At 34.9% G+C, this 12,500-nt stretch overlaps 1 protein-coding gene across 2 annotated transcripts in view; it reads right to left on the bottom strand.

Moving 5' to 3' along the window:
* Window positions 1-5,679: 5,679 nt before the first annotated feature.
* Window positions 5,680-12,500, bottom strand: part of LOC113829942 (BBSome complex member BBS7) — a gene marked incomplete in the record, with an annotated part of 9,932 nt that continues 3,111 nt past the window's right edge. For both annotated transcript variants that reach the window (XM_070136074.1, XM_070136075.1), the window contains 12 exon segments: window positions 5,680-7,379; window positions 7,653-7,800; window positions 7,915-8,016; window positions 8,408-8,512; window positions 8,627-8,839; window positions 9,092-9,229; window positions 9,739-9,891; window positions 10,300-10,417; window positions 10,832-10,937; window positions 11,525-11,609; window positions 11,869-12,070; window positions 12,301-12,497. In XM_070136074.1, coding sequence (XP_069992175.1) covers window positions 7,237-7,379; window positions 7,653-7,800; window positions 7,915-8,016; window positions 8,408-8,512; window positions 8,627-8,839; window positions 9,092-9,229; window positions 9,739-9,891; window positions 10,300-10,417; window positions 10,832-10,937; window positions 11,525-11,609; window positions 11,869-12,070; window positions 12,301-12,497 — 1,710 coding nt within the window.

The raw sequence follows: 12,500 nt of genomic DNA, 5'->3' as shown, positions 1-12,500 counted from the left end.
GGTGACCCTTTCCTTCAGGATTGCAAGGGCCGTGAGACACAGGAAGGCCATCCCCACGTTCAGGAGGATCAGTAAACGTTTCACTTTCACCATGCTACCTTCTCTGCGCCGCGTCTGACGAAGAAAAATAAGTTATTTCCATTAGTATCATTAGCAAGATCGGTTCCAAATATGTTGATATTGATATTTGTTGATATTTGCTGTCGCTAAAATTGTTTTGATGTCAACATTATAGTAAATGCTAATATCTTTATTACTATCAGTACCAATTTCATTATTTTCATGATTGTTATTACTGTTGTTGTTATTATGTTGATCATATGTTTGTACAGATGAATAAAGTAATACAAAATAAAACAATTCAAATTCGCTAATATCAGTGACAACATGATATTTGTTTACATCTGGGCTGAAATTTGCACTACGTATTTGTATTTATTTAAACACACACACACAAATATATATAGTCCTAAACCTGACAATGAGAAAAAGTCAATAATCCATGCCTAGCCTAAAGGCACAAGCACAAAGGGTCATTGCTCAAATAACTCCTCCGGGTAGCATAACCTACTACACGGACGGATCCGTGGATCCCATAAATCACACTGCAGGCGCTGGCTTCGCAACAAGGGATACCACAGCATCCATTAGGGTCACTGACAATCTCTCAACGCTCCAAGCTGAAACGGTTACGATCATGGAAGCCCTGACACACGCGTCCCTAAGGGCTGGACACGTTGTCATTCACAGACTCTAGAGCAACCATTGACAGTCTACAGCATACCATGCCCCAAGACAACATCTACCTTCTGACATCTGTACTAGCCATATCCCAAAGAATACACGGTCACGGTAGAAGAATGATCATAAACTGGGTCCCAAGCCATATTGGCATTCATGGGAATGAGCTTGCTGACAGACTAGCCGAAAAGGGCAAGGGTATGCCCCCATTCCTCCATGATCGTTAAACCAAGCCGAAGGAGACTAAGCCAAAGTACCAAAGCTACAGATGACTCGATCATCTCCATGTCATACACAAGTGGGAAGCCACTTGTGAGGGTGCGAATCTTCTGTCCCCAAGACCAAGGAGCGAGTTATTTGTCGCTATAAACAGCTGACCGGTGATCCCCAGGGGAGCGTCGCGGCGCCCGCGAGCGGGACAGTCTGCTTTTGGTGACTACTTGAGGCGGTCTGCTTAATCAGTCTCTAAGACAACCAGTGATAGAGAACCATTAAAACCAACTACCATGTACATAGAGTTAGATAATTAATCGTATAATAAGTATGTGTGTTTCCTACTCCTTATACACTTTAGGAACTTCCATACACTGAACCGGTTACACACACAGGGTACATACGGTGGCAATAATCAAGGAATTAACAGAACACACTACACGCCTACTTTTAAGGGGGCATTTCATCACTTACAAACTTAGAACGCTACTCTTAAGAGACTGAAAGACAGAGAAAGGGAAATATGAATTTTAATAACATATAAAGAGCATGTATAATCATTTCCTATGAACAGAACCGGATAAACTGAACTATGGGAGTTCATATAAATTCACTTTGAAATTCTTAACCCATTTAATAGTGCCATTACCGAGAGGTAAGAGAATTAAGGAAATAACCAGGGCCATATAGGGATATGCTGCTGACAGCGCCGTGATGGTATGTTGTAACAAATCACTTTGAATACATGCGAAAGTGTGCGCCCTAAGCAACAGGTGTGTAATGTGTGAGTGTACAGTGAAGGGAACCGCCTGTTTTTTTCGATTTTTCGATTTTTCTTGTCGATTTTGATGAAACTCACACCCTTTTATTTAGGCCCCTTCCCATTGCCTGTGGTTGATTTTTTTTCGAAATCGGCTGAACAGTTTTTGAATTATAAAAAAACCATAAATGCGAAAGTTGCCATGTTGAAAATGCAGCACTTGGGTAAAAGGATTCCGACTTCAGAAACGATAAGACATTCAATTTTACTTTATTTTGTATTTATTATTACTATTATTATTTATTTATTTATTATTATTTTTTTTTTGTTAGAACTATTCAATATCTACAATTTGATCACTGTGGATTTTTCGATTTCGACCAAATTTTAGGGGACTTCACGAAAATTAAAAACAGGAAAAAGTTTCTTACATTTCTCACAAGAAGCATAGGCAAAAAATGCAAAATCCACAATGATTAAGTTGTAGATATTTTATTTTTCTACAGAATGAGCCATAATATGTTAATTTTGGACATATGTTGTGCAAATCCTTATGGCAGCCTGTAATTCATCTATTATTCAGCTACAAACTGATCCATAATACGTTAAAATCGGACTAAAATACGTATGCTATGCATAAAAATGTGAAGGACCTAATAAGAACGATTTTTTTTCCATTCCATTATTTATACATTTTACATGCCAAATCATGTAGGAAATACTTGTATTTGATATAATTATCTATTATTTACCTATTGTTGTTGCTCTAATGGGGTTTTACAACGTACAATATTGGTTGAAAAAATAACGATTCTCCAACCAGACGCGGACCATACACTCCTTTTCTCAGCGCAGCCGGGCGCGTCTCTTCACATCTGCGGAATATTGGTGTTTAACTCTACGGGGTCACGTGGCCAATTTTCGCACTCAGACCCCGTGGAAAGACGAAAAAACAATTACATGGCGATATAAAAGTATGTATATAAGGTATACAAGCACATAGAGGTAATTTTCGTGTACCCCATGACCTTTTGTTTATTTATATTGTTACTTCCGTTTGTTTCTTTGATTGTTGATTATTTGTTTGTTGATTGTTTGTTTGTTGTATTTTTGTTTATTTGTTTGTTTTCTGATATTTTATAAAGTTATGAACACATTTTAATGAGATTTTATCCAAAGGTATGTTTTAGCCTAATTTAAACGCTTAGGGTGCGTGCACAGAGAAAGCAGGTTTGCCCGCGCCGGCTACCAGCGCCGACCCGCGCTAAGAATTCAACCATATAAACAAGTGTAAGCGTGCACAGAGGAAGCAGGTTCGAGCGTGTCGACGCCGGCAGCCCGCTTCAACCCGCTTTTCTGTTTGCTCGGATCATTCTTGCCTGCTCAACCCGCGCGGGTTGAAGTTACTGAATGGAGAGCAGGAAGGATTTTGAACCCCTGATAGCCAAAGATTATGAGAGATGGCCAATGTAGAACAAATGGAAGAAGCACCCCACCCCACAGGAATGGAGCGGATAAGCTGTGAGCTGAAATTAGAAAATTTCTGGAATGAAACAAAGCATTCACGAAAGTAATTTCATAAACATAATAGGTTCTATTATGTCCTTCAAGTGGCTGTCACACTACACTGAGTCGGAACTGGTTACCCGCGTCCTCTGTGAACACCTTATCGCGCTGGTTTCCGGCGCCGACCCGCGCTGGAAACCAGCGCGCCGGTAGCCTGCTTTCTCTGTGCACGCACCCTTATTACACTTTGGTGATGATGCGGACCATGGTATGGATCCAGGATTTTTTTTCTAACTCGAAAAGTTATGAACAGATTTTAATTCTTTACCTGAGGTTTCTCTTAGCCTAATTGATATTCCATAATTTTTTGTAGTGATCCGGATCATTTGGCAATCCTACTATTAGAAATAATTCCATTTTCAATCGAATCACTTAATTCAGAAATTCATTCGTTAATGTAATAACACCAGCATCGATTTTTTTTTTTTTGGGGGGGGAGGTTTGCATTATCGAAATGTTTTGATCATAGATCAAACTAACTGTGTTTTTTTGGACGCTTGCCAGATTTTTAAATTTATTCCGAAAAGATGAAGGTTGGTCTCATCTTATGTGAACTTTAATAAGCTTTCTGAAAATAAACTTATTTTTTAATCATCTCTAATCATTGCGTAACAATTGACGATTTTCTAAGGTAACGTGAAAAAAATATTTCAGTTGACATCGAAAATGGCTGTTACCATCTAAACAATAACGCATTTAACTCAATTTCCGCAAGATGGGCGGAAATCGCCGAAAAAAGACCTGACGGTCCCCTGAAGTCACGACGGAGCGTAAGGATTGGTATGTATGAGCAGTTAAGTGCGCGTGTGAGTGGCGCGCATATGACGTCACAGACAGAAGCCAAACCAAACTCTATATTAAACTAACTCAACTCAACCTAACCTAACCCGGATTGGATTAAGTTAGATTAGATTAAGTTAGGTTTGGTATGTTTTAATTTGGTTTCTTAGGTTAGGTAACAATAATAATGCTTGTTATAATTGTTATGGCTATCATTATTATTCTTATTCGTATCATTCTTGTTTTTGTTCTTTTTAAAATGTCTTAGTAGTAGTAGTAGGTTACGTTAGGTTGGGATGGGAAAGAATGGGTTGGGGTTGGGGTTTGGGTTGGGTAGGGTAGGGTAATAAAGTAAGGTAAGGTAAAGTAAGGTAATAATGATAATAATAATAATATTAACAATACTTATAGCAATAATAATAATGGTAATAATAGTAATGATAATGATAATAGTAATAATGATAAAGATAATTATAAAATTAGGAAAAATTAGAACAAGAATGAGAGCAAGAATAATACAAATAAGAACAATAATGATAATGATAATCATAATCATAACAACAAGAACAATAATGATTACTATTATTATTATCATCATCATTATGATACTACTACTAATAATATGATGATAAAACAATAATAGTAGTAATAATGGAAATAATAATAATATTCATGATAATAATTATAATGATAATAATAATAACAATGATATAATAATAATAATGAAAATACTAATACTAATAATAATAATGATATCATTATCATTATTATTGTAATGATACTAATAATCATAATAAAAAGAGAATAATGATAATAGAAATTATAACAATGATAGAATTAAAATAGTAATAAATATGGGAATAACAATATTACTGATGTTACTAGTTCTACTACTTATAATAACAATTATATTATTAAACAAAAATGGGTGGAATTAAAAGATAATATTTCTTTTCCATAATGCTGTTTGAATATATCCCACACCCCCCCACCACCAAAAAAAAAAAATAATAATATTACAATTTTCTTGGATGTGTTTAATGTTAATTTTCACCATTATTGCAGTTGTTATCATTGCAATATTATTATTTGAAGATGTTAGTATCATTATTGATGTTCTTATTATCATTAATTGTAGTAGCATTAATGTTTTATTGAACTAAATATTTCTTATTAGCATTTTATTGCCACTATAAATATTAGTTATTAATAGTGTTGCTCCTGACATTACTTTAATTATTAGTATTATATTCAATATTATTGATAGTATTATCATTATTACTTTTATCAATACCAATGATTTATTATCCTTATCATTATCACTGTAAATATTCTTTTATTTTGTCATTACTGTATTATTATTATGATTATTATTAAAATGGTAACAAATATAAACCATCAACTCAAATATGGTCTGTTTTAGAAATCTTTTTATTGCAGTAATAATGGGGGAAAATGTTTTCTGTCTTCGAAAATGGTGATACTGTTCCATTTCTACTCATATTTCAATTATTATCTGTATTAGTGCTGCCATACAAGATTATAATATGTATATAGGACCGTGACTGATGTATAGTCATACATACCTAACCCAGTCCCATTAGAATTAAACCATAAGGAACATTGTGTATATCTTTATTCAGTATTTAAGAATACATACTTTCATATATAATGTAACTTATTATACCACCAACTTTCATAAAAATATTCAAGTTTATAAATCAGGAGCCATATCAGTAGTAACCTAAAATTCTCAGCGACATTTTGAATATAGTGTGCCAGTTTATAATTAATGCCTTCTTATTAATAACCTTGTGTGCCATTTTTTTTCAGCACTGTATACCCAAGTGTACATGTTATAATTTTAAATTTATACTCACCATATTAATATCTGGACACACTGAGCTTCAAACAACCCTCAGAGTGAACAGTTGTTTGCCTGCTGCGATGAGGACTGAGGGTATGATGCATGTATGAAAACATCTGGCTTACATTGGTATGTAATCCAAATCCTGATAGCAATGCCAAGGCTACTTTCTTCATGCAGTTGAATTTATCAGAAAGTGGTGTCCGGGAACTTAATATGGAGGCTGCATGATCATTTGCAGTAGATTCTGATATTTCTCGATTTTAAAATTTAGCTGACCATAATAATGACACTCACTCACTCTCTCTCTCATATTATTTTTCTGTTTAACTTTTTCTTTGCCCCTCTGAATCACATGTTGTGCCATAGACAAGCACTCTGTGTGCTAAGTCTGGCACTCGTGCCAAAGGTTGCCAACCTCTGTAATATACAGAAGACAAATATGGTGTCTAATCATTATTCATAGAGTAAATTTTTTTTTTCTATATTAAGATTACATTTTCAGTTGTAAAACACTATATCAAATTTTACCATGGCTAGCATTTTTTCTCATTTATTGATCTGACATACCAGTTCACTAAAGGTACTAGAAGAGATAATGCTCAAATTATACTTCTCAACCAATCATTTAAAAAAATAAAGATAGGACGGAAGCAGTGCATGATCCCAGTTACCTTATATAATGATAATTCAGAATCATACAAATTTATACTGATATGAATAACTGTGTAGACTGCCACTTGAAGCCTCCTTTTAACTGCAAACAAGACTTTGAGCACTGGTGTGAGGCATTTTTAAAACTTTTTGGTTTTAAGCAAGGTATTGCACTACCACTTTACACAACAGTCATCTGGGATAGCTCTGTGTTTCTATACTCAGTGATCAAACAATTTACACAAGCACACTTACAGAAATGCATGTATATGCACAAACATATACACATGTATACAAATACTCCCACACATAAAAGCACTTGTGACATACACAGGCACCCATACCCACACAGACACACTCACGCTTTCACACTCACACAGACTCACACTCTTTCACACACACACACACACATATATCCATAAACTACTAGTTATTAAAGGGCTTCCTTTGATAACCAAAGCCCATAGTAGTTTACAGATGTCCATTGCACAGGAGTCTGAGGACATTAATAGTAAAGCATCTCAAATCCTGATATAGATTGATGATGTTCATAATTCTTGTTATTACCCTATCTTTTCACCAGCAACATGTCATTAGCTACACCATTCCTCATTCCTTAATTAAGAAAGTATAATTAAGTTGTAAATGCTGCCTTTTATTGAGCTTGGAAGAAATTGATGAGATGCTGAAGGTCTAGACTGCCATAATTATCCAGGATTTCCAAGAGTTGTGGCACTCGACTTTTCACATTCACACCCTTGAACTTGTACTTGTCGATAAAAAGATCAGTGATCATGCCTGAAAAACACATCAAATTGCAGATCATTTGTAGAGTGCAATAAAGCCTATGGTTAAAACAATATATCCCAGTGGTTATAGAAAAATAATAAAAATACAATGACAATCAACTGTAAATGACAAAATCAGATTTCCTGAACCTCTGTAAACACAGTTTTACTGAAAAGAGAAATCAATGATATATCCATAATAAAGTAAAAAGGAATATCCATATGAAATATATTTATTCATATCTAATACCCACTACATCAAAACAATTCACATATCACTAACCATACAGTCTTTCGAGGTGACATGGTTGTTTGCGATATTGTGCAAGAAGTTCATCCGCATTATCCAATATTTGCTTATACTCTGGAGAAAGAAAGCTTGTATCTGTTTCATGGGAACCCAACTCTCGAAGGGCATCTATCAGAGATACCTGGTGGAAGAAAGATGTAAATTAAGAATAAAATTACACACTCCTCATTTTAAGCCTGAACAAACAACAAAATATAAAATAATGATGAGCTATTATATTTTGGGTTTGTGTTACCTGTTTGGCCAACATAAGTTGGGCTTCCAGTCGTGGGTGCAGAAGATGAAGGGCATGAACAACGCTCTCCTCACTAACTTCACAAGAAATGTCAAGTCGAACCTTAAAAAAAGGAAAAAAGTTCAGATGTTCTGTAAAAAAAAACTGGCTGGCTAATACACTAGAACTATCAGAACCAGTATATAATTCATATATATATTACCTCTTCTTCCCAATTCTAAGAATCATACTTATTTTATGGAACCTGTTCAATGAAACATACAGACATCAGTACTGATATAAATAGCATTAGGAAGAAATCCAAGGAATGGGGAAATCAGGTATAGTCACTAGGACCTACTAACTGACTCCTTGGTGGCTGAGCCCTTGAAGAGCCATCTGTATAACAAAATTCACAAAAGAATATGGACAGTGCATAACCCCATGGCTATTGGGTTCATAATGTTGGCCAGCCATTACTTTCTTACTGAGTATATGTACTGTGGTTTCTCACCTTTTTTCTTGTGGCTTCCTTTGTCAGTACATCTTTCAAAATTGATATTGTGGAAATATTGTCAGACCGAAACACTGCCTCTCCTGGTCCATAAATACACTGTAACTGTAAGTATGTGTTAATTACATACAGATACATTTTATGATTAGCCAATAATACATATTAACAAAACGAAATACCTGTATTTTTCTATAATATTAAACAGATACAGATACTTACTTGGGTATCAAGGAATGTAGAGACAAAGGTGAATTCTGCCCGTTCACCAGAGGGAGTGCGCTCAGGTAGTTCTGGTAAGCAGAAGACAACCCATGCATGCATTTCTGGCAGTGTAAACTGCCCTTTCAAAGTTAAGGTGTTGTATGGACGATTTGGATCAAAACTATGGATGCGTGAATGAAGAGACAGAGGCTTGATACGGTACTGACGAACCTTTTAAGTGAAGTAAAAAGAGAAAATGTAATGCTCATTATCAAAAATACTGCCTGTATCATCTTTTATAACAAAAAAAGTATTGAAATATTAGATATCATAGTCTAACATCATTTCACATATTATAGAGTACTATGTTTCAATATAAAACATGAATTACACATCTTTTACAAAAAACAATGCCCTACCTTTACTATACTTTTAATACAATTAGTTAAAGCTAACAGACTTTATATATTTCATAACACTGACCTGACAACACTTAGGTTGAAGTCTTGGGGTAATGTATGCTTGAAGGGTTCCGTACTGTCCTTCAATAGTCCTGATGCGAACCTCCAGCCTGGTGGTGTTGGCTTGACAACGGTAAGTTGCCAGAAGGAAATTTCCACTCTGAGAAGGCAAATTTATTGGTCTAAATCTGTCATATGAAAATTAAAATAAGTAAAACTCTAAAACAGTAGTGCTATAAAAGGTAGCAAAGATTAAATTGAAAAGATAACATGCAACTGGCATAAAATTTAAGATCTTGGAAAAAGACAGAAGACAAAGAAAACACTGAAAACAGAAACCACGCCTAAAAAAAAAAAAGGATTGTAGTCTACTGCATGTATAATATGAAGAGGTTTTGAATGTACCTAAATATCAGATAAACTGTTATGATCTCATATTTTAAGGGAAGAGAAATTAACTTCATTTGAACCAAGATGACAAAAAGAAAAGGTGGTGTAAGACAACACAATACTTCAAAGTAGAAAATTCGCACTTGCAAACAGACTTTTCCTTATCATTCATCCTAAGAATTAACAAGATATAAGGAATCATTACGATACTGATGGCATGAATGAGGACGATAGTGGTGAGGGTAACTGATGAATTACAATCAGGCTATTTAACTTTACCTCAGGATCACAGGTACTGTAGCTAACAACTGCCGAGTTCTTCTCCACATCCAACAAGTCGATGGGGACATCACTTTGCAGCAGTACATTGTCAACGGCTGTCTGTACTTCCACACTCAACAAATATGAGGCATCAGAACGATTGAGACTTATCTAAAGAGAGAGGAGTATCAATGGCAAAGCAAACAATGTATAAAATGAAGTCCAATAAAATATAAAATATCAAGACATTTTTTAATGAAATACAATCATTCAAAACATAAAAGTACAAAAAACAAAAACAAAATTCCATGAATATATCAAACCTTTTTTAATGCATTCATATTAGGGACCTCTATTAACCCAATGCTGCTGGGGATGTCTAGAGACATTTTACAAAACAAAGCTAAAGGGAACACTATATGATACTGGGTCAATGTTAAGTGATGAAAGCATTATCATTGCAGAAAAAAATTGACAATCAATTCTTTAAAAATATATAATTAATAATTACAGAAATGGTATTTAATGACACTCTATAACAGGTTTAAAATATTCTAACCTACATGAATACTATATTACCTTGTCATTAACAGAGAAGAATGGTACAGCCGAGATGCCAGGGAAAGCACTCTGGGTAGCAGCCTGATATTGATCACGTTCTTTCAAGACTCGCTGTTGCAGTTCGTCTATCTCCAATCTGAAGTAAAGAAATCCATAGAGAGTCTAAAGAAGCTCAAAGTATTACTGTGATGAAGATCAACTACACTAAAACAAAATGAATATTTCATCCCAGTACGTTCTTACCAATAAACTAAACAATAATTTTAATCTTAATAAATGTGCATAGAAAAAATGTTTAATATCACTCCTGTTGATATGTTCACTGTGCCTAAACATAACAGTAAGATAGAAAGATGTAATAAACACACCAGTATATACTCATATGTATATGTGGGTGTATGAAGAGGTGCATGTACAACCACAAAAACATAATGTAAAGAGTTAGTTAGACTACCAAAAACAACAACAAAAACAAAATAAAACCAGAAAATAATGGTGACTTCATAAATAAAACAAAAATTGTGCCAATCATATTCATACAGAGATGTACCTCAATTTCTGAATCTTTTGTTTAGATTCCTGGGAAATGTGGACAACTCCTGACTCGGAAGTCATGTGTCGGTCCATAGGCTCCGAAGTGACACCAAATACCCAGCCTGAGAGTTAGTAATCACGATGCACATAAAAAGACTTGCTCGAGAGCCACATGTCTATATAAAATATTATGCTGTGAAAAGAATTAGTATACATTTTGATCCAATGTCAGACTCATAATTTCCACAATGACATACCAACACTCACAAACACATTATACCTAAGTATTTCTATATATACATGAAACCTAAAAAATATATACATGTAAATATATCTTTACCAAGTTGAACAAAAGGTTACTATAAGGAGATATTTCTAATTTAAACATATAACTGGCCAATTTCTTGGCCAACAAAATTCATCTAATTCACATGTTACTTATGTGTTATGGTAAGAGGCTCAAACCAACTCCATTTTGGGGGGAGGAGGGGGGGCAAGGAATAAGAGAGCTGCTGAGAGAGATATCGAAAGAATGACAAAGGCAATACCAAAGAAGGTGAGTGGAAAGGGGAGAAAGACATTTTTACTTTTTTTTCATTAATCTGTGTGCAAGTATGATAGGGCATGGTTATATATTGGTAATGACAGTTCTATGTTTGGGATGGTCTGCAGTTAACCAGTATTTATCACCCAATATTGGACAACTTACCAGTATATGTTGATGCTAATATTTCATCATATCCAGCATTCCCCACAACAGCTCCTTGAATTCCTGTGATGCTTTCATTGCAGGCCTTGCATGATCATGAAAAAGTAAAAGTTTTCAAAATATGTTTAGGAAATTTTTTTGTGTAAAAGACAATGAAAAAATATTTAGATATTCAAATTCAATCAGTGCTTAATCAGGAAACAATTAAATGCATTCTTCATATATCTATGGATCAACAGCACAATTAATAGTGCACAATATTTTATGTTGAAAAATTTTGCCAGCTAAATTCACACTCACGAAAAAAAAGATAAAATAAAAACAAAAATTACTACACCACTCACAGTAGAAAACCTAAGAGTAGGTTCTGACTCATCACCATCTTCATAGGCAAACACTTCTATAGTTCCATCATCTCTTCCCACCAGTAAATCCCTCACACCATCTCCAGTTATATCATGGTGATCCATACAAGTGATCCCTCCCTGTCTTGTTCCGACACTCCCACTGCTATTTTCGAGGACCCATCGATGTGCTGCAGAACCCCTGGAAGATCATCAGATGCCTGATTATTTTTTTTAGTTGAACTTGCAAACTGCAACTTCCCTAAGTAACACCTTTGCTGCAGCAATATTCTACATTCCTGTCAAGTTAAAACATTAAAATAATACTCTGAAATATTTTATAAAAGATCATGAATTGAACAGGGACATATTTTTAGCAATATATAGCTGTACTAACTGCAAAACACAGACTCCTCCAATGCTGTCACAGACCTGCCAAGCTGAACCAGTCCAATCTTTCCATCTGTGGTTCCGTAAAGCAACTGATCTCCATTTTCTCCTCCATCATTGTAGAAGAGTTGCAGGCTGGATGGAGGTGACGGTAATTCAACTGAATAAAGCACCTCAGAGTCTCTCATTACTCGAAGTAATCGGTCCTCACATGCAAGCACTGGTATAAGGGACTTCATCTA

Source organism: Penaeus vannamei, chromosome 21, assembly GCF_042767895.1.
Source record: "Penaeus vannamei isolate JL-2024 chromosome 21, ASM4276789v1, whole genome shotgun sequence".
Taxonomy (NCBI): domain Eukaryota; kingdom Metazoa; phylum Arthropoda; class Malacostraca; order Decapoda; family Penaeidae; genus Penaeus; species Penaeus vannamei.
The sequence above is the reverse complement of the archived record's forward strand: the minus strand, read 5'-3'. Positions and strand labels throughout refer to the sequence as shown.